The 25,774-nt window shown below is 47.2% G+C and overlaps 1 protein-coding gene across 5 annotated transcripts in view; it reads left to right on the forward strand.

Annotated features, from left to right (window-relative positions):
* nfic (nuclear factor I/C) overlaps window positions 1-25,774 on the forward strand; it is a 161,249-nt gene that overhangs the window by 42,699 nt on the left and 92,776 nt on the right. For all 5 annotated transcript variants that reach the window (XM_062998789.1, XM_062998787.1, XM_062998788.1 and 2 more), the window contains one exon: window positions 21,232-21,763. In XM_062998789.1, the coding sequence (XP_062854859.1) occupies window positions 21,232-21,763 (532 nt within the window). The remainder of the gene's footprint in view (window positions 1-21,231; window positions 21,764-25,774) is intronic.

Consider the following 25,774-nt stretch of genomic DNA (forward strand, 5'->3'; position numbering starts at 1 on the left):
CCTCGTTCCTTTCCCTCGTTCCTTTCCCTCGTTCCTTTTCCTCGTTCCTTTCCCTCGTTCCTTTTCCTCGTTCCTTTCCCTCGTTCTTTTCCCTCGTTCCTTTCCCTCGTTCTTTTCCCTCGTTCTTTTCCCTCGTTCCTTTCCCTCGTTCCTTTCCCTCGTTCCTTTCCCTCGTTCCTTTTCCTCGTTCCTTTCCCTCGTTCCTTTCCCTCGTTCCTTTCCCTCGTTCCTTTTCCTCGTTCCTTTCCCTCGTTCCTTTTCCTCGTTCCTTTCCCTCGTTCTTTTCCCTCGTTCCTTTCCCTCGTTCTTTTCCCTCGTTCTTTTCCCTCGTTCTTTTCCCTCGTTCCTTTCCCTCGTTCCTTTCCCTCGTTCCTTTTCCTCGTTCCTTTCCCTCGTTCCTTTTCCTCGTTCCTTTCCCTCGTTCGTTTTCCTCGTTCCTTTCCCTCGTTCTTTTCCCTCGTTCTTTTCCCTCGTTCCTTTCCCTCGTTCTTTTCCCTCGTTCCTTTCCCTCGTTCTTTTCCCTCGTTCCTTTCCCTCGTTCTTTTCCCTCGTTCCTTTCCCTCGTTCCTTTCCCTCGTTCCTTTTCCTCGTTCCTTTCCCTCGTTCTTTTCCCTCGTTCTTTTCCTCGTTCCTTTCCCTCGTTCTTTTCCCTCGTTCTTTTCCCTCGTTCCTTTCCCTCGTTCTTTTCCTCGTTCCTTTCCCTCGTTCTTTTCCCTCGTTCCTTTCCCTCGTTCTTTTCCCTCGTTCTTTTCCCTCGTTCCTTTCCCTCGTTCTTTTCCTCGTTCCTTTCCCTCGTTCTTTTCCCTCGTTCTTTTCCCTCGTTCTTTTCCTCGTTCCTTTCCCTCGTTCTTTTCCCTCGTTCTTTTCCCTCGTTCCTTTCCCTCGTTCTTTTCCTCGTTCCTTTCCCTCGTTCTTTTCCCTCGTTCCTTTCCCTCGTTCTTTTCCCTCGTTCTTTTCCCTCGTTCCTTTTCCTCGTTCCTTTCCCTCGTTCTTTTCCCTCGTTCTTTTCCTCGTTCCTTTCCCTCGTTCTTTTCCCTCGTTCTTTTCCTCGTTCCTTTCCCTCGTTCTTTTCCCTCGTTCTTTTCCCTCGTTCCTTTCCCTCGTTCTTTTCCCTCGTTCCTTTCCCTCGTTCTTTTCCCTCGTTCCTTTCCCTCGTTCCTTTTCCTCGTTCCTTTCCCTCGTTCTTTTCCCTCGTTCTTTTCCTCGTTCCTTTCCCTCGTTCTTTTCCCTCGTTCCTTTCCCTCGTTCCTTTTCCTCGTTCCTTTCCCTCGTTCTTTTCCCTCGTTCTTTTCCTCGTTCCTTTCCCTCGTTCCTTTCCCTCGTTCTTTTCCCTCGTTCCTTTTCCTCGTTCCTTTCCCTCGTTCTTTTCCCTCGTTCTTTTCCTCGTTCCTTTCCCTCGTTCTTTTCCCTCGTTCTTTTCCCTCGTTCCTTTCCCTCGTTCTTTTCCTCGTTCCTTTCCCTCGTTCTTTTCCCTCGTTCCTTTCCCTCGTTCTTTTCCCTCGTTCTTTTCCCTCGTTCCTTTCCCTCGTTCTTTTCCTCGTTCCTTTCCCTCGTTCTTTTCCCTCGTTCTTTTCCCTCGTTCTTTTCCCTCGTTCTTTTCCCTCGTTCCTTTCCCTCGTTCCTTTTCCTCGTTCTTTTCCCTCGTTCTTTTCCCTCGTTCCTTTCCCTCGTTCCTTTCCCTCGTTCTTTTCCCTCGTTCCTTTCCCTCGTTCCTTTTCCTCGTTCCTTTCCCTCGTTCCTTTTCCTCGTTCTTTTCCCTCGTTCTTTTCCCTCGTTCCTTTCCCTCGTTCTTTTCCCTCGTTCCTTTCCCTCGTTCCTTTCCCTCGTTCTTTTCCCTCGTTCCTTTCCCTCGTTCCTTTTCCTCGTTCCTTTCCCTCGTTCTTTTCCCTCGTTCCTTTCCCTCGTTCTTTTCCCTCGTTCTTTTCCCTCGTTCTTTTCCTCGTTCCTTTCCCTCGTTCTTTTCCCTCGTTCCTTTCCCTCGTTCTTTTCCCTCGTTCTTTTCCCTCGTTCCTTTCCCTCGTTCTTTTCCTCGTTCCTTTCCCTCGTTCTTTTCCCTCGTTCTTTTCCCTCGTTCTTTTCCTCGTTCCTTTCCCTCGTTCTTTTCCCTCGTTCTTTTCCCTCGTTCCTTTCCCTCGTTCTTTTCCTCGTTCCTTTCCCTCGTTCTTTTCCCTCGTTCCTTTCCCTCGTTCTTTTCCCTCGTTCTTTTCCCTCGTTCCTTTTCCTCGTTCCTTTCCCTCGTTCTTTTCCCTCGTTCTTTTCCTCGTTCCTTTCCCTCGTTCTTTTCCCTCGTTCTTTTCCTCGTTCCTTTCCCTCGTTCTTTTCCCTCGTTCTTTTCCCTCGTTCCTTTCCCTCGTTCTTTTCCCTCGTTCCTTTCCCTCGTTCTTTTCCCTCGTTCCTTTCCCTCGTTCCTTTTCCTCGTTCCTTTCCCTCGTTCTTTTCCCTCGTTCTTTTCCTCGTTCCTTTCCCTCGTTCTTTTCCCTCGTTCCTTTCCCTCGTTCCTTTTCCTCGTTCCTTTCCCTCGTTCTTTTCCCTCGTTCTTTTCCTCGTTCCTTTCCCTCGTTCCTTTCCCTCGTTCCTTTCCCTCGTTCTTTTCCCTCGTTCTTTTCCTCGTTCCTTTCCCTCGTTCTTTTCCCTCGTTCTTTTCCCTCGTTCCTTTCCCTCGTTCTTTTCCTCGTTCCTTTCCCTCGTTCTTTTCCCTCGTTCCTTTCCCTCGTTCTTTTCCCTCGTTCTTTTCCCTCGTTCCTTTCCCTCGTTCTTTTCCTCGTTCCTTTCCCTCGTTCTTTTCCCTCGTTCTTTTCCCTCGTTCTTTTCCCTCGTTCTTTTCCCTCGTTCCTTTCCCTCGTTCCTTTTCCTCGTTCTTTTCCCTCGTTCCTTTCCCTCGTTCTTTTCCCTCGTTCTTTTCCCTCGTTCTTTTCCCTCGTTCCTTTCCCTCGTTCCTTTCCCTCGTTCTTTTCCCTCGTTCTTTTCCCTCGTTCCTTTCCCTCGTTCTTTTCCTCGTTCCTTTCCCTCGTTCTTTTCCCTCGTTCCTTTCCCTCGTTCCTTTTCCTCGTTCCTTTCCCTCGTTCTTTTCCCTCGTTCTTTTCCTCGTTCCTTTCCCTCGTTCCTTTCCCTCGTTCCTTTCCCTCGTTCTTTTCCCTCGTTCTTTTCCTCGTTCCTTTCCCTCGTTCTTTTCCCTCGTTCTTTTCCCTCGTTCCTTTCCCTCGTTCTTTTCCTCGTTCCTTTCCCTCGTTCTTTTCCCTCGTTCCTTTCCCTCGTTCCTTTCCCTCGTTCTTTTCCCTCGTTCCTTTCCCTCGTTCCTTTTCCTCGTTCCTTTCCCTCGTTCCTTTTCCTCGTTCTTTTCCCTCGTTCTTTTCCCTCGTTCCTTTCCCTCGTTCTTTTCCCTCGTTCCTTTCCCTCGTTCCTTTCCCTCGTTCTTTTCCCTCGTTCCTTTCCCTCGTTCCTTTTCCTCGTTCCTTTCCCTCGTTCTTTTCCCTCGTTCTTTTCCCTCGTTCCTTTCCCTCGTTCCTTTCCCTCGTTCCTTTCCCTCGTTCTTTTCCCTCGTTCTTTTCCCTCGTTCTTTTCCTCGTTCCTTTCCCTCGTTCCTTTCCCTCGTTCTTTTCCCTCGTTCCTTTCCCTCGTTCTTTTCCCTCGTTCTTTTCCCTCGTTCCTTTCCCTCGTTCCTTTCCCTCGTTCTTTTCCCTCGTTCTTTTCCCTCGTTCTTTTCCCTCGTTCCTTTTCCTCGTTCTTTTCCCTCGTTCTTTTCCCTCGTTCCTTTCCCTCGTTCCTTTCCCTCGTTCCTTTCCCTCGTTCTTTTCCCTCGTTCCTTTCCCTCGTTCCTTTCCCTCGTTCCTTTCCCTCGTTCTTTTCCCTCGTTCCTTTCCCTCGTTCTTTTCCCTCGTTCTTTTCCCTCGTTCCTTTCCCTCGTTCCTTTTCCTCGTTCCTTTCCCTCGTTCTTTTCCCTCGTTCTTTTCCCTCGTTCTTTTCCCTCGTTCTTTTCCCTCGTTCTTTTCCCTCGTTCCTTTCCCTCGTTCCTTTCCCTCGTTCCTTTCCCTCGTTCTTTTCCCTCGTTCCTTTCCCTCGTTCTTTTCCCTCGTTCTTTTCCCTCGTTCCTTTCCCTCGTTCCTTTCCCTCGTTCCTTTCCCTCGTTCTTTTCCCTCGTTCCTTTCCCTCGTTCTTTTCCCTCGTTCCTTTCCCTCGTTCCTTTCCCTCGTTCCTTTCCCTCGTTCTTTTCCCTCGTTCTTTTCCCTCGTTCCTTTCCCTCGTTCCTTTTCCTCGTTCCTTTCCCTCGTTCTTTTCCCTCGTTCTTTTCCCTCGTTCTTTTCCCTCGTTCCTTTCCCTCGTTCCTTTACCTCGTTCCTTTTCCTCGTTCCTTTCCCTCGTTCCTTTCCCTCGTTCTTTTCCCTCGTTCCTTTCCCTCGTTCTTTTCCCTCGTTCTTTTCCCTCGTTCCTTTCCCTCGTTCTTTTCCCTCGTTATTTTCCCTCGTTCTTTTCCTCGTTCCTTTCCCTCGTTCTTTTCCCTCGTTCTTTTCCCTCGTTCCTTTCCCTCGTTCTTTTCCCTCGTTCCTTTCCCTCGTTCCTTTCCCTCGTTCTTTTCCCTCGTTCCTTTCCCTCGTTCTTTTCCCTCGTTCCTTTCCCTCGTTCTTTTCCCTCGTTCCTTTCCCTCGTTCCTTTCCCTCGTTCTTTTCCCTCGTTCCTTTCCCTCGTTCCTTTCCCTCGTTCTTTTCCCTCGTTCCTTTCCCTCGTTCTTTTCCCTCGTTCTTTTCCCTCGTTCCTTTCCCTCGTTCTTTTCCCTCGTTCTTTTCCCTCGTTCTTTTCCTCGTTCCTTTCCCTCGTTCTTTTCCCTCGTTCTTTTCCCTCGTTCCTTTCCCTCGTTCTTTTCCCTCGTTCTTTTCCCTCGTTCCTTTCCCTCGTTCCTTTCCCTCGTTCTTTTCCCTCGTTCTTTTCCCTCGTTCTTTTCCTCGTTCCTTTCCCTCGTTCTTTTCCCTCGTTCCTTTCCCTCGTTCTTTTCCCTCGTTCTTTTCCCTCGTTCCTTTCCCTCGTTCTTTTCCCTCGTTCTTTTCCCTCGTTCCTTTCCCTCGTTCTTTTCCCTCGTTCTTTTCCCTCGTTCCTTTCCCTCGTTCTTTTCCCTCGTTCCTTTCCCTCGTTCTTTTCCCTCGTTCTTTTCCCTCGTTCCTTTCCCTCGTTCTTTTCCCTCGTTCTTTTCCCTCGTTCCTTTCCCTCGTTCTTTTCCCTCGTTCTTTTCCCTCGTTCTTTTCCTCGTTCCTTTCCCTCGTTCTTTTCCCTCGTTCTTTTCCTCGTTCCTTTCCCTCGTTCTTTTCCCTCGTTCCTTTTCCTCGTTCCTCTTCCTCGTTCTTTTCCCTCGTTCTTTTCCCTCGTTCCTCTCCCTCGTTCCTTTCCCTCGTTCTTTTCCCTCGTTCCTTTTCCTCGTTCCTCTTCCTCGTTCTTTTCCCTCGTTCTTTTCCCTCGTTCCTTTCCCTCGTTCTTTTCCCTCGTTCTTTTCCCTCGTTCTTTTCCTCGTTCCTTTCCCTCGTTCTTTTCCCTCGTTCTTTTCCCTCGTTCCTTTCCCTCGTTCTTTTCCCTCGTTCTTTTCCTCGTTCCTTTCCCTCGTTCTTTTCCCTCGTTCTTTTCCCTCGTTCCTTTCCCTCGTTCTTTTCCCTCGTTCTTTTCCCTCGTTCTTTTCCTCGTTCCTTTCCCTCGTTCTTTTCCCTCGTTCTTTTCCCTCGTTCCTTTCCCTCGTTCTTTTCCCTCGTTCCTTTCCCTCGTTCTTTTCCCTCGTTCTTTTCCCTCGTTCCTTTCCCTCGTTCTTTTCCCTCGTTCTTTTCCCTCGTTCTTTTCCTCGTTCCTTTCCCTCGTTCTTTTCCCTCGTTCCTTTCCCTCGTTCTTTTCCCTCGTTCTTTTCCCTCGTTCCTTTCCCTCGTTCTTTTCCCTCGTTCTTTTCCCTCGTTCTTTCCCTCGTTCCTTTCCCTCGTTCTTTTCCCTCGTTCCTTTCCCTCGTTCTTTTCCCTCGTTCTTTTCCTCGTTCCTTTCCCTCGTTCTTTTCCCTCGTTCTTTTCCCTCGTTCCTTTCCCTCGTTCTTTTCCCTCGTTCCTTTCCCTCGTTCTTTTCCCTCGTTCCTTTCCCTCGTTCCTTTCCCTCGTTCTTTTCCCTCGTTCCTTTCCCTCGTTCCTTTCCCTCGTTCCTTTCCCTCGTTCCTTTCCCTCATTCCTTTCCCTCATTCGTTTCCCTCATTCGTTTTCCTCGTTCGTTTTCCTCATTCGTTTTCCTCGTTCGTTTTCCTCGTTCGTTTCCCTCGTTCCTTTCCCTCGTTCCTTTCCCTCATTTGTTTTCCTCGTTCCTTTCCCTCATTTGTTTCTTTTGTTTGTTTCCCTCTTTTTTTCCCTTCTTTTGCTTTTCTCATTCATTCCCCTCGTTTCTCTCGTTTGTTTTCCTTGTTAGTTTCCCTCTTTTCTTTTCCTCACTCGTATTTCTCGTTGGTTTCTCTTTGTTCGTTTCCCTTGTTCGTTTTTCTTTGTTTGTTCTTCTTGTTTGTTTTTCTTGTTGGTTTTGTGCGTTTGTTTCCTTTGTTTGTTTTCCTGCTTTGTTTCACTTGTACAGTGTATCACAAAAGTAAGTACACCCCTCACATTTCTGCAAATATTTTATTATATCTTTTCATGGGACAACACTATAGACATGAACCTTGGATATAACTTAGAGTAGTCAGTGTACAGCTTGTATAGCAGTGTAGATTTACTGTCTTCTGAAAATAACTCAACACACAGCCATTAATGTCTAAATGGCTGGCAACATAAGTGAGTACACCCCACAGTGAACATGTCCAAATTGTGCCCAAAGTGTCAATATTTTGTGTGACCACCATTATTATCCAGCACTGCCTTAACCCTCCTGGGCATGGAGTTCACCAGAGCTGCACAGGTTGCTACTGGAATCCTCTTCCACTCCTCCATGATGACATCACGGAGCTGGTGGATGTTAGACACCTTGAACTCCTCAACCTTCCACTTGAGGATGCACCACAGGTGCTCAATTGGGTTTAGTCCATCACCTTTACCTTCAGCTTCCTCAGCAAGGCAGTTGTCATCTTGGAGGTTGTGTTTGGGGTCGTTATCCTGTTGGAAAACTGCCATGAGGCCCAGTTTTCGAAGGGAGGGGATCATGCTCTGTTTCAGAATGTCACAGTACATGTTGGAATTCATGTTTCCCTCAATGAACTGCAGCTCCCCAGTGCCAGCAACACTCATGCAGCCCAAGACCATGATGCTACCACCACCATGCTTGACTGTAGGCAAGATACAGTTGTCTTGGTACTTCTCACCAGGGCGCCGCCACACATGCTGGACACCATCTGAGCCAAACAAGTTTATCTTGGTCTCGTCAGACCACAGGGCATTCCAGTAATCCATGTTCTTGGACTGCTTGTTTTCAGCAAACTGTTTGCGGGCTTTCTTGTGCGTCAGCTTCCTTCTGGGATGACGACCATGCAGACCGAGTTGATGCAGTGTGCGGTGTATGGTCTGAGCACTGACAGGCTGACCTCCCACGTCTTCAACCTTTGCAGCAATGCTGGCAGCACTCATGTGTCTATTTTTTAAAGCCAACCTCTGGATATGACGCCGAACACGTGGACTCAACTTCTTTGGTCGACCCTGGCGAAGCCTGTTCCGAGTGGAACCTGTCCTGGAAAACCGCTGTATGACCTTGGCCACCATGCTGTAGCTCAGTTTCAGGGTGTTAGCAATCTTCTTATAGCCCAGGCCATCTTTGTGGAGAGCAACAATTCTATTTCTCACATCCTCAGAGGGTTCTTTGCCATGAGGTGCCATGTTGAATATCCAGTGGCCAGTATGAGAGAATTGTACCCAAAACACCAAATATAACAGCCCTGCTCCCCATTCACACCTGGGACCTTGACACACGACACCAGGGAGGGACAACGACACATTTGGGCACAATTTGGACATGTTCACTGTGGGGTGTACTCACTTATGTTGCAGCTATTTAGACATTAATGGCTGTGTGTTGAGTTATTTTCAGAAGACAGTAAATCTACACTGCTATACAAGCTGTACACTGACTACTCTAAGTTATATCCAAGGTTCATGTCTATAGTGTTGTCCCATGAAAAGATATAATAAAATATTTGCAGAAATGTGAGGGGTGTACTCACTTTTGTGATACACTGTATGTGTCCCTCATTTATTTCCCCTCATTTGTTTTCCTCGTTTGTTTCCCTTGTTTGTTTCACTCTTTTATTTCCCTTGTTTATTTTCTTTCATTTGTTTGTTTCCTTGTTTGTTTCCCGCATTTATTTCTTTTGTTTGTTCCCCTCGTTTCTTTTCCTTGTTTGTTTCCTTCTGCCGTTTCCCTCTGCCGTTTCCCTCTGCCGTTTCCCTCGTTTCTTTCCCTTGTTTGTTTCCTTCTGCCGTTTCCCTCTGCCGTTTCCCTCTGCCGTTTCCCTCGTTTCTTTCCCTTGTTCCTTCCCAACGTTTGTTTCCTTGTTTGTTTCCCTCGCTCGTTTCCCTCGCTTGTTTCTCTTGTTTGTTTCCCTCGCTCGTTTCCCTCGCTTGTTTCTCTTGTTTGTTTCCTTCTGCCGTTTCCCTCTGCCGTTTCCCTCGTTTCTTTCCCTTGTTCCTTCCCCACGTTTGTTTCCTTGTTTGTTTCCCTCGCTCGTTTCCCACGTTTGTTTCTCTTGTTTGTTTCCCTCGCTCGTTTCCCTCGCTTGTTTCTCTTGTTTGTTTCCTTCTGCCGTTTCCCTCTGCCGTTTCCCTCGTTTCTTTCCCTTGTTCCTTCCCCACGTTTGTTTCCTTGTTTGTTTCCCTCGCTCGTTTCCCACGTTTGTTTCCTTGTTTGTTTCCCTCGCTCGTTTCCCTCGCTTGTTTCTCTTGTTTGTTTCTCTCACTCGTTTCTCTTGTTCGTTTCCCTCTTTTCTTTTCCTCACTCGTAGTTCTCGTTGGTTTACCTCGTTCATTATCTTTGTTTGTTTCCCTTGTTGGTTTTACTCGCTCATTTCACTCATTCGTTCCCCTCGTTCGTTCCCCTCGTTTGTTCCCTTCTTTCGCTCCCCTCGTTCTTTTCCCTCGTTCTTTTCCCTCGTTCGTTTCCCTTGTTAATTTCCCTCTTTTCTTTCCCTTGTTTGTTCCACTCGATCGTTTCCCTCGTTTGATTCCCTCTGCCGTTTCCCTCGTTTCTTTCCCTTGTTCCTTCCCAACGTTTGTTTCCTTGTTTGTTTCCCTCGCTCGTTTCCCTCGCTTGTTTCTCTTGTTTGTTTCCCTCGCTCGTTTCCCTCGCTTGTTTCTCTTGTTTGTTTCCTTCTGCCGTTTCCCTCTGCCGTTTCCCTCGTTTCTTTCCCTTGTTCCTTCCCCACGTTTGTTTCCTTGTTTGTTTCCCTCGCTCGTTTCCCACGTTTGTTTCTCTTGTTTGTTTCCCTCGCTCGTTTCCCTCGCTTGTTTCTCTTGTTTGTTTCCTTCTGCCGTTTCCCTCTGCCGTTTCCCTCGTTTCTTTCCCTTGTTCCTTCCCCACGTTTGTTTCCTTGTTTGTTTCCCTCGCTCGTTTCCCACGTTTGTTTCCTTGTTTGTTTCCCTCGCTCGTTTCCCTCGCTTGTTTCTCTTGTTTGTTTCTCTCACTCGTTTCTCTTGTTCGTTTCCCTCTTTTCTTTTCCTCACTCGTAGTTCTCGTTGGTTTACCTCGTTCATTATCTTTGTTTGTTTCCCTTGTTGGTTTTACTCGCTCATTTCACTCATTCGTTCCCCTCGTTCGTTCCCCTCGTTTGTTCCCTTCTTTCGCTCCCCTCGTTCTTTTCCCTCGTTCTTTTCCCTCGTTCGTTTCCCTTGTTAATTTCCCTCTTTTCTTTCCCTTGTTTGTTCCACTCGATCGTTTCCCTCGTTTGATTCCCCTCGTTCAGTTTTGTGCGTTCTTGATTTCCCTCGTTGAGAAATGAGTAAGAGGTTTTGACCTCCGTGTCACCTCGTATACGTACGCGCCCCGGTGAAACAGGAAGTCGTGGATTACCACGTGAACTTTCCCCGACACTCAGATCCACCTCAGAAAGTGTAACAGAAATTGTATTTTTTTTCTAAGAAATTTGAGCGGCTCTGATAATTGTGGTGCGCGTGGTTTTATAATAATAACATTTTATTTGAAAAGTGTTTTCACGACCCCCAAGAGCCACAACACAAATAAATCGAAATAAGAATAAAGATTTAGAAAGATGGGAACACTTTACACACAGTACAGTTCTGCATCACCCAGAAGCCTGAGAGTTTACTTCAAAATATTTATTTCCTTTATGAAGCTGAGCTGGTTCACAAAGAGCTGATTTTTTATAACCACTTGTACTCCCTTACCAGACGTGCTAATGATTATAATGGGGACAGTAGCCAAGTTTCTGAAACCAGACTAAAACCTTTCTTTTATCACCGACTGATTTTTAAAAATGCTTAATTATAATAAAAATTGAATGTATAATTTAATACTTTTAATAAATGTTTTTATTATTATTAATTATATTAAAAGTTTAATACCTAAATATTTGTTATGAATACTAGTAAGATATTTGTATGTTTTTCGTTTCAAAATTTAATAAATAAAGTTGGGGAAAAAAGTTTAATAGTTGTAATTTGTTTGTTTTATTTTTAATTATTTTAAAATTTTAATAGATAATTTAATAGTTTTAATTTAATTGCTTTTATTATTATTAATTATTTAAAAATTTTAATAGATAATTTAATAATTTTAATTTATTAGTTTTTTATTTGTAAATATTTTACACATCATTTTATATTATTTATCATTTTATCATTTCATTTATCATATCATTTTTTATTTTTAAATATATATAATATTGTGTCATTTATAAATTATATAAATGAATCATTTATAATTTAAATGATTTTACTTTATTATATTTTTAGGATTTAGGACTGATAAACATAAACAATTACTAATTAGAGAGATACATTTTGCCAGTTTCTTCATATCGATCGTCATTAGTCCATTATTATTAATAACCGACAGGCTTCCCGTCCTGTCTGTGTGTGGTTTTGCATGTTCTCCCCGTGTCTGAAACTGAGGTGACTTTTAGCTTCACTTTTGTTTTATTGAGTTTGGCATCATTACACTTTTTTCCAACCCGAAACCATTTTAGCCGTTTAGCGGAGGAGTCGTGTCATGTTTGTGTTTGTGAGCAGTGAAGATGAAGGTGGGGGTGGAGATGATTCTGACCCCTATGATGTATCTGTCATTTTTTTAAAAGCCCCTAATGAAACCAGTTCAGTTGTGGACAGAGAGACGGAGGTGTTTCAGTCTCGTTTGTAATAGTTGAAAGTCACTTGAAATTCTCGTGGTGTGAAATATAGGGTGTGTTCAAAAACCTAGTGAGCTGCCTTGCTGTCTTACTGTCTACACGGGCAGCTGCCTCAGTAGAGAGGATTCTAATAAGTCAGTGACTTATAAGTCAGGTTATTCGAACATGCTACTTAGATAGCGATTCCATCGGGTTTTGCATTTCGCGTTTAGCATCTTGCCATTAAAACCAATAAACTGAGGTAGCACAGCATGCTAATGTCAATATAACATTTTCCTTCATGTACCGATAACGGTTAAATTTCCTGACAAGCCCGAACTTGCAAATAAAAACACTCGGTACAAGTTTATACAAGTTAAAAATCAGTAATATTTTATTTACGTTTGAAAATAACTCCATTCGTTTCTCCGCCCCGTCAGCCATGTTTATTTTTCTGTAAGAGAAGAACGCCCGACCCGCAATGAATGCTGGGATTGCCTCGATCACTAAGGATGCTTCCGATGCTCACTCGTTCTTGAGCCAAGAAGTGAGGATTTTAAGGCATCTAGGATTTGGAACAGCCTCCTTATCGGGAGCGCAGCACAGGACGACGTAAAATGCATCTATGTAGAGAGCTCACTAGCTTTTCGAACACACCCATAGTGGTGGTAGCATCAGGTTATGGACAAAGATCGGCTCGTCTGAAGGTGGGGATCCCTTATAGTGTCTGCTGGCTGATCGACGGTGCTGCACAGAGACGGGGGATAATAGAGATCGGTGCGTGACTCTCCCTGCACGATACGGATCTCTATATGAATCCTGGTGCAGGTGAAAAGAAGCGGTCGGAGGGGGCGCGTGTTAGTCATGACCCTCCTCAGTCAGGAGTGGAGGTTTGCAGCAGTAGAGGGGAACTGGATATGACTAGCCACTCTTTTTGTGCCTGTTTAGTCAAAGTATGGCAGCATTTGTTTGTATATATATACAGGGGTTGGACAATGAAACTGAAACACCTGGTTTTAGACCACAATAATTTATTAGCATGGTGTAGGGCCTCCTTTTGCGGCCAATACAGCGTCAATTCGTCTTGGAAATGACATATACAAGTCCTGCACAGTGGTCAGAGGGATTTTAAGCCATTCTTCTTGCAGGATAGTGGCCAGGTCACTACGTGATGCTGGTGGAGGAAAACGTTTTCTGACTCGCTTCTCCAAAACACCCCAAAGTGGCTCAATAATATTTAGATCTGGTGACTGTGCAGGCCATGGGAGATGTTCAACTTCACTTTCATGTTCATCAAACCAATCTTTCACCAGTCTTGCTGTGTGTATTGGTGCATTGTCATCCTGATACACGGCACCGCCATTGGATGCACATGGTCCTCCAGAATGGTTCGGTAGTCCTTGGCAGTGACGCGCCCATCTAGCACAAGTATCGGGCCAAGGGAATGCCATGATATGGCAGCCCAAACCATCACTGATCCACCCCCATGCTTCACTCTGGGCATGCAACAGTCTGGGTGGTACGCTTCTTTGGGGCTTCTCCACACCGTAACTCTCCCGGATGTGGGGAAAACAGTAAAGGTGGACTCATCAGAGAACAATACATGTTTCACATTGTCCACAGCCCAAGATTTGCGCTCCTTGCACCATTGAAACCGACGTTTGGCATCGGCACGAGTGACCAAAGGTTTGGCTATAGCAGCCCGGCCGTGTATATCGACCCTGTGGAGCTCCCGACGGACAGTTCTGGTGGAAACAGGAGAGTCGAGGTGCACATTTAATTCTGCCGTGATTTGGGCAGCCGTGGTTTTATGTTTTTTGGATACGATCCGGGTTAGCACCCGAACATCCCTTTCAGACAGCTTCCTCTTGCGTCCACAGTTAATCCTGTCGGATGTGGTTTGTCCTTCTTGGTGGTATGCTGACATTACCCTGGATACCGTGGCTCTTGATACATCACAAAGACTTGCTGTCTTGGTCACAGATGCGCCAGCGAGACGTGCACCAACAATTTGTCCTCTTTTGAACTCTGGTATGTCACCCATAATGTTGTGTGCATTGCAATATTTTGAGCAAAACTGTGCGCTTACCCTGCTAATTGAACCTTCACACTCTGCTCTTACTGGTGCAATGTGCAATTAATGAAGATTGGCCACCAGACTGGTCCAATTTAGCCATGAAACCTCCCACACTAAAATGACAGGTGTTTCAGTTTCATTGTCCAACCCCTGTATATATAAGGCTGGGTGCTGATTGATCAGTCGGTGTCTCGGTTTATCTCAGAGCTGGTGAGTCGGTCTGAGGTCAGGACTCTGTGCAGGACACTGGAGTTTCTTCATGTCTTTATAGAGCTCATGCTGGAACAGGAGAGGTCCTTCCCTAAACTGTTGCTGCACAGTCAGAAGCTTATTGTTTCCTTTATATCACTTTATATCCTTTATATTTATTTCACCTGTTTGTAAATGTTGAGGCTGAAACACATGAATTCAGTAGTTAAAAGGGGCGTCCAGATACTTTTGACCATATAGTGTATGAAGAACGGTTCCCCCAGGAACACCGGGCACAAGGCAGGAATACCCCGAACCGGGCGCCAATCCATCTCAGGGCTTTACCCACCCGGCGGGACGATAGCCAAACGAACCGCGGTGCCACACGAGCGCCCGTCACTCACTCGTTTATTCGTTTATATTAACAGTTAGGTAAAGGTAGCAGTGGGTCCACACCCTAAACAGGGTGCCAATCCATGCCAGGGCACAAGACACGCAAACCCTGTGGCTAAAGGGCGACCAATCCACCTTCTGCACTGCAAAAGACATCCACAGACCATAACAAAAGGATCGAACCCAAGTGTACAAACTCCCGAAGAAGTACGAGAAGTACGGAAAGTAAGTTAGTTGGGGGGAGAGGGTGAAATTCCGAAAATATGGGTGGTGCCCGTGCTCGTACACAAAAAGGGAGGGGGGAGGGGGTAAGGGGTAGCTGTGGGGCATCAGGGGGCTTGCGGACCTTGAAGTTCTCAGGTGTTCATCTGTTCTATCCCCAGCTCATGACGATAATCTTGATGGTAAAATAAAGAGGGGTGTGAGGGGGTGTAAACGGGGTACAGAGCGGCAGAGTGCCCCTTCTTTTTTTTGGGGGGGGGGGGGGGGGGGGTAAGTAAGGGGTACTAAGGTTACAGATGGTCCTTGGGAAGCATGTGTGGATGTATTTTGATTGGTAACGATGTGGCCTGGAAGAATCGGCGCATATTTGGGAGCTGAAGTAAATCTTTCCTCCAGAGGGGAAACTTTTCGGGAAGCTCCAGACGCCACACGTGCTGGCCGGCCGTGAGTAACCGTAGCAACGCTGACTGTACGCGACCGCGGCTTTCGGTCATCGCTCGGTCCCCTGAGCCGACGGCCTACAACACACACACACACACACACACACACACACACACACCAGAAAGAAATCCCGCTCCCTTCTGTTAGTCATAATAAAGTCGGTATCCAGGCAACCGGTCTGAATCAAAACACGTCTCTATTTCTGCAATAACAAACTGATTCGATTACTGCGCCGCTAACTGGGTCGGTCCGCCCAGCGAGTGTGTGTGTGTGTGTGTGTGTGTGTGTAAGAATGTGCGTGAGTGCACTAACAGGACGGAGATCCTGGACTTTCCTTCATCGTGCTGCTGAATGATCGCAGGACTTCATCTGTAACTGTGTGATTAATCCTCCTAAATAAAATAAAAGTATAAATTAATAAAAATACAGTCAGGTGAGGGCAGCTTAGTTCTTTTTAACGTGATCCGTGTCCGGAGGAGGACGGAGGGGTCGCATCCTTAATGAAATAAAATAAGATAATAATATTTTGCTTTGAGTGCTCGGGTGTGTGACTCCATACGCGGTGCGGCTCTCTGTTAGACTCCGTCTCTGTCAGGCGAAACGAAGCAGTCGAGGACGGAGGGGGTGCGTGATAGTCTGTGTCTCTTTTTGGTCGGAAATGACTAAACTAGGAGGAAATGGGGAGGGACACTTTAGTCCAACAGTCAATTTACAGACAGCAGTGCGTGACTCCATACGCGTTGCGGCTCTCTGTGAGACTCCGTCTCTGTCGGGTGAAAAGAAGCGGTCCTGTTAGAGGGGGTGCGTGACAGCCTGCGTCTCTTTTCGTGTAACGTGGCTGAGGAAGTTACAATTGGGCAACCGGATATGACTAAACTAGGAGGAAAAAGGGAGGGACACCTTCATGATTGATTCGTTTTGAGTGCTCGGGTGGTGGAGTAGGGATGGTTGGTTTACAGACAGCAGTGCGTGACTCCATACGCGGTGCGGCTGTCTGTTAGACTCCGTCTCTGTCAGGTGAAACGAAGCGGTCCTGTTAGAGGGGGTGCGTGACAGCCTGCGTCTCTTTTCGGTCAGTGTGGCCGAGAAGTTACAGTTGAAAAACCTTCAGTACGGGACACCTTTGCGGTTTTCGGTTCCTCTATGATTGGTTCATTTTTGGGTCCGGCTCCGGGCACAAGGCAAAAACACCCCGGGCAGGGCACCAATCCATCGCAGGGGCAAAAACAGATCTCAGAGGTAATGAGTGAGGGTATTGGACCGTTGTGCCACCCGAGCGTCCTTCATTCATTTGTTTATTAGTTTATTTTAACAGTTAGTCTTGGAATACTCCCTTAACGGGGCCCGGACCATCACAGGGCACAACACGCCCCTCTGTCCACTCAGACCTGCAGCTAAAGGTCGTAACATGAACGAACAACCTTTTTTAAAGGTGTTTATTTTGCTTTACGTGCTCGAGTGGTGCAGCGGAGGGGATAAACGATTTACAGATAGCAGTGCGTGACTCCATACGCGGTGCGGCTCTCTGTTAGACTCCGTCTCTGGCAGGTGAAAAGAAGTGGTCCTGTTAGTGGGGGTGTGTGACAGCCTTTTCGGGTAACGTGGCTGAGGAAGTTACAGTTGGGAAACCGGATACGACTAGATTGGTAGGAAAAGTGGAAGGTTTCTTTATGATTGGTTCATTTTTGGGTCCGGCACCACCCGGAAACACCGGGCACAAGGCAGGAACACCCCGGGCAGGGCACCAATCTCTCTCAGGGCTGTACCCACCCGGTGGGTCGATAGTCAAGATTTGAAAGCAGATCTTGGCCGGAATGTGTTGGCATAATGGCTGGTGCCACCCGAGCGCCCGTCATTCATTTGTTTATTTGTACCAGATAGTCTTGATAAGGGTCACGGTGGGTCCTGCAGGGCAGGAACACACCCTAAACAGGGCGCCAATTCATCACAGGGTGGGACACGCCCCGTGGCTAAGGGCTGCATCAGGTGACTCCATACGCTGTGCGGCTCTCTGCTAGACTCCGAAACTGGATATGACTACATGGGAAGAATAGGGGAGGGACACCTTCAGTACAAGACACTTTCGTGATTGGTTTCTCTATGATTGGTTCATTTTTGGGTCCGACTCCGCCAGGAAACACCGGGCACAGGTACGAGGTAGCAGTGCATGACTTCATACGCGGTGCGGCTCTCTGTTAGACTCCGTCTCACGGTGGGATCTACAGTCAGGAAACGGGATTTTGACACCTCCTTTGCCATAACTGGTTCCTCTGTGTCAGATCTTAAGCTGACGGGTCCAGGCTGAACCGGCTCGGCTCCTCGGCGTGTCCTCACTACACCTCAGCAGTGACTCTGACCTCAGAAGAACCACAGGACCAGAGGAAAAGCTGAGTGTTCCTCTGGAGCACGGCCAGACCTAATATGGAAAGAAAGAGAGGCGAAGCGAGGAGGCGAACGTTTCTTTTGGAAGCTCTCGCTGCTCCAGAAAATCCTGAGAGGAGAACCGAGACCGTTTACGTCCGGTTAAACCTCTGGTCACCTTCTCAGCCTGCTCGTCCTGGACATCCTGAATCACGGTGAGGGAGCGACGATGGACGATGGAGACTGTTCTGAAGCCAGGGTTTAGAGGAGCTGAGCGCCGGAGACGGGGGTTAGCTCGGCTCTCCTCGGCGGTTGTAAAGATTCGGTTTGCACAGATGGAAGTAAAACGGAGCCAAGTGTGGGGCGGGGCGGGGGGGTTAGGAAAACATTGGAGTGTAATGAAACTAGACGGAGTGTTACGAGGAACGGAGGGGTCCTGCCGATTCTAAATAATTATCCTTCCAACCCCCGACACACTGAAAGCTCCAGCGCCGCTTCAGGTTCAGTCCAGCGGTAAATCCAGAACCTTCCCGGTCCGGTTCCTGTCTGCCCCGAGCGGTGCTTCAGCTCTGGTGTGGCGGTAAATCGGAACGCTGGCATGAAAACTCGGAACAAACCTGGTACGGCAATGCACGAGCGGCACCCTACACCACTAATCGGCACAGTTCACCAAACTTAGGACCTGCTCTGGAAAAGGGACAGCTCACTAGTCCAAGGCGGTCCCCTAGTGATGCCCGGAAAGTGCCCAGAAAGAGAAGTGGGCTAACCTCATGCGCCAACTAAAAACCTAAACTGAGGAGCTGGCAAGTCTGTGAGGAAGAGACCGTGTTAGATAGAAACTCGTCCACCTGGAGCGAAGTTACTCTCAATGAGGCGATACCAGGGGACTGTTAGTTAAGATGGCAGTGGTTGCTTAGTGGTTAAGCTACTGGACTAGTAATCAGAAGGTTGCCGGTTCAAGCACCACCACTACCAAGTTGTTGTGCCCCTGAGCAAGGCCCTTAACCCTCAATAGCTCAAACTGTATGAGGATAAAAGCGTCTATTAAATGCTTCAAACGTAAATGTAAAAGAGGAACCTACACCTCAGTCGTCTGCACCTCCGTGCCCCCTCTGCCAGCCCTATATGTTAAGGCAGAAGGATGTGATTCCGATCTCCACGGCCCTCGTCCAGTTTGATTTACTACATTCCGTATCCTACCAGTTCATAATCAGGATCTAAGTTGCCCTGAATCTCAGCACTAATTGAAATCACTCCTCATTCCCCTCACTTGATGGAGGGCCCCTCTGTGAGAGTAAATTCAGGGCCCCCTGCGGCCCCTCCAAATCTTCCATGCTAACCCGCTGTACGTGCAGCTTGGTTTCCCCTCCGTTTCTGACCGCGCGGTTGCGCCGGGGGTCGATCCTCGGTGGAAGAAACCCTAATGACTGTTTATTTTAACTGGAAGAGCACGGGGGGTGCGGCGGGGGGTTTGGGGTGGTGGTGATGAGGGCGCCGGTTCGCCTCCGCTGAAGTCCGTGGAATGAGAGCGACTCTATCCGGACGGCAATCGAATCGAAGGTTCCTGTAGGATTGGTACATTTTGGGGTCCGGCTCCGCCCGGAAACACCGGGCACAAGGCCGGAACACCAGTTCAGTTGGGCACCAGTCCATCACAAGGCTTTACCCACACCTCTTATTTATTTCTTTACTTTAACAGTTAGTCCTGGTAAGGGTTGCGGTGGGTCCTGCAGGGCAGGAACACACCCTGAACTGGGCGCCAATACATCACAGGGCACAACACGCCGTTCCGTCCACTCAGACCAGCGGCTAAAGGCAGTATCGAGTGACTCCATACGTGGAGTTCTGGGGGTTCGAATCTCAGACCGGGCTCACAAATATAGAACTAGTGAACCTAGTTATTGAGGGGACACATCAGTGCATCCTCAGTGCAGGTCACAAACCCGGATAATAGGAGGGTTGCGCGACTTTTTGTCCATTTAAAGCTGGATGACCGGTCATTACCATTCTTACCAGCAACAGCAGGGGGCGACAGAGAGGCGTCTGTAATTTAACCCTTCACATTGAACAGGCCGGTATGAAGGATTTATTCACTTACAACTGCTTTCTCGGGCCCTCTCTGAGGGTGTAGAGGCCCCTGATGGTCCCCTCTGTACTGAACTGTATGGTCAGAATTATGTGGACACTTGACCGTGGAACAGTGGAATCTAGTTGCCCACTTTGCAGCTTTAGCTTTAACAGCGATCACTCACTTGGACAAGGTTTCGATGTAGGAATTTGTGCCCGGTTTGAGGTGCAGCGAGACAGGATGAAGCTGAGATATTTCATTTATTAATAAACGTCCATTCCTGCATTTCAGACCTGCAACACGTTCCAGTAAAAGTTGGGACAGTAAAGCATTTACCGCTCTGTAACGTCTCTGTTCCTCCTCACGACACTTAAGATCAGGACTGCAGGCAGGCGCTCCAGCACCCGTACTCTCTTCTTCTACGGTCGTGTCTCTGTAAAATTGATGAGCTGATGAATGAGGGATTGAAGAGCTGAAATTCCTCCAGATTTATCGAATGGTTTAATGATATTCTGCACTGTAGAGGGAGAACATGCAAATCCCTTTTGATCTTTCTGATCTGTGAGGAACGTGGTTTATAAACATTTGAATGATTTTCCTCTGATCATCTTTACTCCTCAGAGACTAAATCATGATCACAGTCACCTGTTATGCCTGGTTCACACTACACAATTTTTGCCCTGATTTTCGCTCGGCGACTGGTCGGCGATCAAAACTCGGCTCTCGATCGCTAAGTGTGAACTACCCAACAACTCCATCCGACCGGCTCGCCAAGCGCTCGGCGACCAGATCGAGATTTCTAGCATGTCAGATATCTGATCTGAGATGTCCGACTGAGAATGAGTGACATGTGGAACAGCCAATGAGAATGCAAGATACGGTGTGAGGGGAAACGCAGGAGAGGAGTGTAAACAGGTGGTACAGGGGGATAATATAGTTTATATCAGAATACATCAGCACACTCACGTTTTACAGTATTTCTGACTTGATCCTCTACAAAACATATCACCAACACTGCATTGCAAAAATATTAATTAACCTCCAACTCACTATAGAACGATCCATACTGTTCGTGTTGCCAAATCCACTCAGATTCATTTATTTTTTCTCTTTGATTTTACGCTGCACATCAGCGCACAAACACTTTGATCACTCGCTACTTGTTGACGTGCATTTTTGGATGTGGTATCATTAAACCCCTCATCACTTCTCGCGTGTGTTTTTGTAAAAAAAAAACAAAAAAAAGTAGTTTGGGAGACCAGAGAAGCTCGCCTGTGATTCCAGTTGGTGATAGATGGTGTAGTGTGAAACCCCCCGATCACCGATCAGTCGTGTAGTGTGAAATACACACCGACTTAAAGACTCCCGAGTGCAAAAGATTCAGTCGTGTAGTGTGAACTGTACAGCGACCCGACAAATCAGAAAGTCGTGTAGTGTGAACCTGGCATTAGGAATCACATCATTATTTAGTGTTTTCACCTCATTACCAGCCCTAAATTGCCCCCGTCCCAACTTTTTTGGCACATGTTGCAGGTCTGAAATGCAGGAATGGATGTTTATTAATAAATGAAATGAAGTTGAGCAGATAAAAGATGAAATATCTCAGGTTCATCCTGTCTGACGTCTAATAAACATCAAAACAAATAAAAAATGCACTTTATTCCTGCGCTTGATTCCAAGCTCTGTTTTAGGCAGCGATCGTCAGGCTTTAGCGATGCGAGAGCGCGCGTATGGAAGCGATTAGCGAGGCCGAGCGATCCCCCGCCGCTGTAAACAGCGCAGGAACTGCGGTCGCTGAGCGGCGTGGGAGTCGAACACGTGGGCACCGCTGTCGAAACTTTACCGCCGAGAAGCCGAACAGTCAACAAAACCTAATTGGATAAACGAGGAGCGGGTGCGGTCGTACCGGGACCGTGAACCGCTGCGGGCGCTGATGCTGCACCGCCGATGCTGCACCGCTGATGGAACTGTAGGGAGTTGTGACGCTTTTTACGCATGATAGAAATAAAGATCAGGCCACCAGCATAGTGACGGAAGAGTAGGGCCTTCCCCAAACTGTTAGCAGTGGGTGTAGGGTTGCCATGCACTGTTGTGAGTAGAAAAGACGGGACATTAAGGATGAGTTAGGAACCATTTTACAGATGTGAAGGGTTTAAGGGTCAGGCAGACCTGCAGGGTTCTGATTCATGTCTCTTGACCCCGCTCTCTCTGTCCCCGCAGGACGAGTTCCACCCGTTCATCGAGGCGCTGCTGCCCCACGTCCGCGCCTTCGCCTACACCTGGTTCAACCTGCAGGCCCGCAAGCGCAAGTACTTCAAGAAGCACGAGAAGCGCATGACCAAGGACGAGGAGCGCGCCGTGAAGGACGAGCTGCTGGGCGAGAAGCCCGAGGTCAAGCAGAAGTGGGCGTCGCGTCTCCTGGCCAAGCTGCGCAAGGACATCCGGCCCGAGTGCCGCGAGGACTTCGTGCTCTCCATCACCGGCAAGAAGGCGCCGTGCTGCGTCCTGTCCAACCCCGACCAGAAGGGCAAGATGAGGAGGATCGACTGTCTGAGGCAGGCCGACAAGGTGTGGCGCCTGGACCTGGTCATGGTCATCCTGTTCAAGGGCATCCCGCTGGAGAGCACGGACGGAGAGAGGCTGGTGAAGGGCCCGCATTGCTCCAACCACATCCTGTGTGTCCAGCCGCACCACATCAGCGTCTCCGTCAAGGAGCTCGACCTCTACCTGGCCTACTTCGTTCAGGAGAGAGGTGAGTGAGAGCGATGCGTCTGTCCGGGCGCCTTCCCGGCACCGGGATGCTCGGTTCCTCTGGGTCTTGAACCGGTTCTGTTCGGGTGTTTTTAGAGAACCGGCCGAGAACGGTGGTCATCATCGAAAGTAAAGAGTAACATGATGGTGGAGCGTGTAGATTAACTGTGGGGATTTGTGCTGCTGTTACAGATGTTTGTTTTTAAGTAAAAGCATGGATCAGCTGTTGGTGATGAGAAGACGTAGACGCGTTTTTCACCGTTGTTGTTTTCTTTAGTTCATCACCTGCCGGCTGGGCTGAGCGGCCACATGAACAACGATTGGCCTGTTGTTCATATAGGGGCGGGACTAAGCCGGATGGGGTCTCTCTCATAACTAATGCAACTACGACCTCTGCTGGCTGATTGATGGCGCCTGCACAGAGGCGAGGAAAGAGTGCGCTGATCAGGGTGCGTCTCTCCGTACACAGAGCTGATCCGCATTAGCTCTCACCTAGTGTGCTGCTGCCCACGTGTCGGAGGGGGCGTGGGTTAGCTTCGTTCTCCTCAATCAGAACAGGGATCGGCATCGGTGGAGGCATTGTTCGTTCTGTCCAGGTCGCTTTTACCGCCTCATATCAAACAGTTCGTCTCATTAGAGGAGCTTTAAAAAGGTCAGCAGCAAACTGGATCAAAATTCAATCAGGTGAAGTTTAAAAGATGAAAGTGCAGCGCAGCAGAACAAAAGCGGTTTTGTAGCTTCTCATGGGAAAGAGTCCAAACCCTCGACAACCTGCCACGCCCACAGGTGACATCACGGTTCGAGCTGGGATTCTGTGCTGCCAGTTCAGAACCTCTTTTTGTGGTGGAAATATTCTGAACCGGTTCAACATCGAGTCCACGTGGGTGGAAGAGGGGTATCAGGTGTTTCCGCATGTTCCGGTAGCGTTTACTTGTCGTCTCTGGTGCTCTTGTGGCCGGGGACGCCACTACTCTTCACCGTCATCAGGTTTCTGTCGACTGCTGAGATGTTTGGTACTTTCCATCCTGAGATGGATGAAGCTGAGTCGTGTCATGATCTGCCGTGGTTCCATATCAAATTATAAGGACTTTATTAGCTATTCTGTGGTTGCTTAGCTTAGCTTAGCTTAAATTTGATTAGCTTTAGCATTTAGCGCTTGGCTAGCATCGATTGCCGTCCTGTATGATCTCGTTTCTGGAAAGGTCTTATTTTTTTATCTATAAAATCAAACATGCCTCTTCTCAACTTCACCTTCTCAGCTGAAGCGTGTGCTCTCCTCATGCTGCTGGAATACGAGCGTTCGGATGGAATCGACCCCTTATTTGCAGCTTTAACAGTCTCTACTTCTCTGGGAAGGTTTTCAGGAGCATAATCAGGTTCCAGTTCCTCCCAGGTTCCAGGGCTCTGTGCAGGACACCGAAGGTTCTTCACTTAAACCACTTATTTGCAGCTTTAACAGTCTCTTCGATTCTGGTGCTGCTTTCCACCAGATTTTATCACATGTCTGCTGGAATTTGTACCCATTCGAATTACGGAGCGCTGGATGAAAACGCCAGGTCTCTAATGAGGTTCCGATTCCTCCCAAAGCTTCATAATGGTGTGTAATGGTTGTGAAACGTGAGAGCGTGCTGACAGGGACAGTGGGAGCCCAGTGGGTGGAGCTTTGGACTATCGATCGAAAGGTTGAGGGTTCGAATCTCAGCTCTGGTTACATCTTAGCATAGTTATGGAAGAGTAAGTCCTTCCCCAAACTGTTAGCAGTGGGTGTAGAGTGGCCTCATACTTTTGGCTATGTGTTGTGTTTATATGTTGAAGGTAAACAACGTTGTTTGTGGACAGGGTCGGTTCAGAAGCATTTGAAGATCAAATCTTTATGGACGTGACTTTGTGTGCACGGTAGTACAGCAGCGTGGTCATGGAGCAGTATGGCCTTCCCCAAACTAATTTATACACACGATAATCATGCCTTACCCCTAACAGATCCCTCAGCGGGGTGGTCCTAATGTTTTGGCTCATCAGTGCATATTGTATAGATGTATTTGAAGTTCCCTAAATGAGAATTGGGAGACGGCCGAGAGCGTCAGTGCTTCATAGCTCATGCCAGGTAATCACGACCGTGCTAATAATCCAGCGCCGAGGCCCCGCTGCACGCTAGCTTGTAACGGGCGCTTTATGGGGCGTGTTTACCCAGCAAACCCGCTAACACAGTACTGAGAAGTGCAGCCGCATGAGGACGGGCGCTCGAGTCGCCCGCTGTAACTCACACAGGAGAAAAAACCAGCTGAGTCACGGAGTGTGACGAGGTACCGCCGAAACCAGACGGGGGAAGGGGGGGGGGGGGGGTTCGAATCCCGCGTGACCTTTCACTACCGTCAGAGAGAGAGAGAGTGTGTGTGTGTGTGTGTGTGTGAGTGTGTGTGTGTGTGTGTGTGTGAGAGAGCGGCTGTAAATCATCTAAAGTGGGCGCAGGTGGCACTGCCAGGCTGGTTGGTGTGTTCAAATTTATGGTGGCGTATAAACTGGTGCAGGCTGGCAGTGATCAGATGGAGCGTGTACTCAGCTCACACACACACACACACACACACACACAAACACACACACACACACACACAGTGCTGGAATGCACTTCAGTGCTCCTGCGGAGGAAGTTTGGTAGGGGTGGGAGGAGGGCGGGGTCGGTTCAGGTCAGGTTCAGAACTTCAGACGTCGACTTCAGCTTGTTCTTCTCTTAAAGGAACAGAACACACACCACCCCAACCTAACCAGTACCAGTTTATATACTGGACTGTCTGGGGTCAGAAGTGTGTGTGTGTGTGTGTGTGTGTGATGGAAACCCTGGATGAGTTTGTACTGTGTTAATAGAGCACTCCTCCATCAGCTTCCTTTACTCCCAGCATCCTCCTGTATCAGATACTAAATAATTCTGCTACTGTTAAAGCCCTCACGGCCTCGTCCTGATCCACCTCAGTGCACTTCATCACTTACTGTCCCAAACGCTCCCTTAGATCCTCAGGCACGGGTCTAGCTGTTCCCAGTGCCCTGGTTTAGACTTCTTCGTCTGTGGGCGGCGAGTCTTTTAGTTCCAAACTCATCTGGAAATCTGGAATTCTCGTCCACAAGCTCTTCACGACTGTTCCTTTCTTCAGAGGTCCACTAAAAACGTTCTTCTTTATTGCACATTGTTCTTCTTCTTATTATAATTATCATTAATAAATTATTATTAACATCTATACATCTATTATTATTATTATTAATATTATCACTTATTATTAATATTATCACTTATCATTATTATTATTATTATTATTATTATTATTAATTATTAATATTAATATTATATTATTATTATTGTTGTTATTATTATTATTATTAATTAATATCATTTTTATTATTATTATTATTTATTAACACTTAATATTATTATCATTATTATTATTAACATTACTATTATTATTATTATTAATATTATTAATATTATTAATATTATTAATATTAATATTAATATCATTATTATCATTATCAGTATTATTATTATTATTATTATTAATATTATTATTATTATTAATATTATTAATGTTAATATTATTAATGTTAATATTATTATTATTATTATTATTATTATTATTATTATTATTTCTGTACTGGCGTGTGTTTTCTCTCTCTCTCTCTCTTGCTCGTCCTGTTTTCACTCATAACACTTTACTGGAGTGGATGTAGTAGGTACGATAATGCCAAACTGTTCTCCTTTTTCCATTTACACCCCCCAGCGCCCCCCATCCAGCCCTTTAGTTTATTATTAGAGCTCAGAGTGGCACCGATAGACTAAAATAGACTCATGATAGAGAGAGAGAGAGAGAGAGAGAGAGAGAGAGAGAGAGAGAGAGAGAGCGAGAGAGAGAGAGAGCGAGCGAGAGAGACAGTTTAGAAGGGTTTGTAGTGTTGTTCCACCAACATGTCCAGTATCTTACTCAATGACTTCACTCCCTACTTACTGAGCAGTGATTAGAAGGTT

The sequence above is a fragment of the Trichomycterus rosablanca genome, chromosome 7 (genome assembly GCF_030014385.1).
Source record: "Trichomycterus rosablanca isolate fTriRos1 chromosome 7, fTriRos1.hap1, whole genome shotgun sequence".
NCBI classification, from domain to species: domain Eukaryota; kingdom Metazoa; phylum Chordata; class Actinopteri; order Siluriformes; family Trichomycteridae; genus Trichomycterus; species Trichomycterus rosablanca.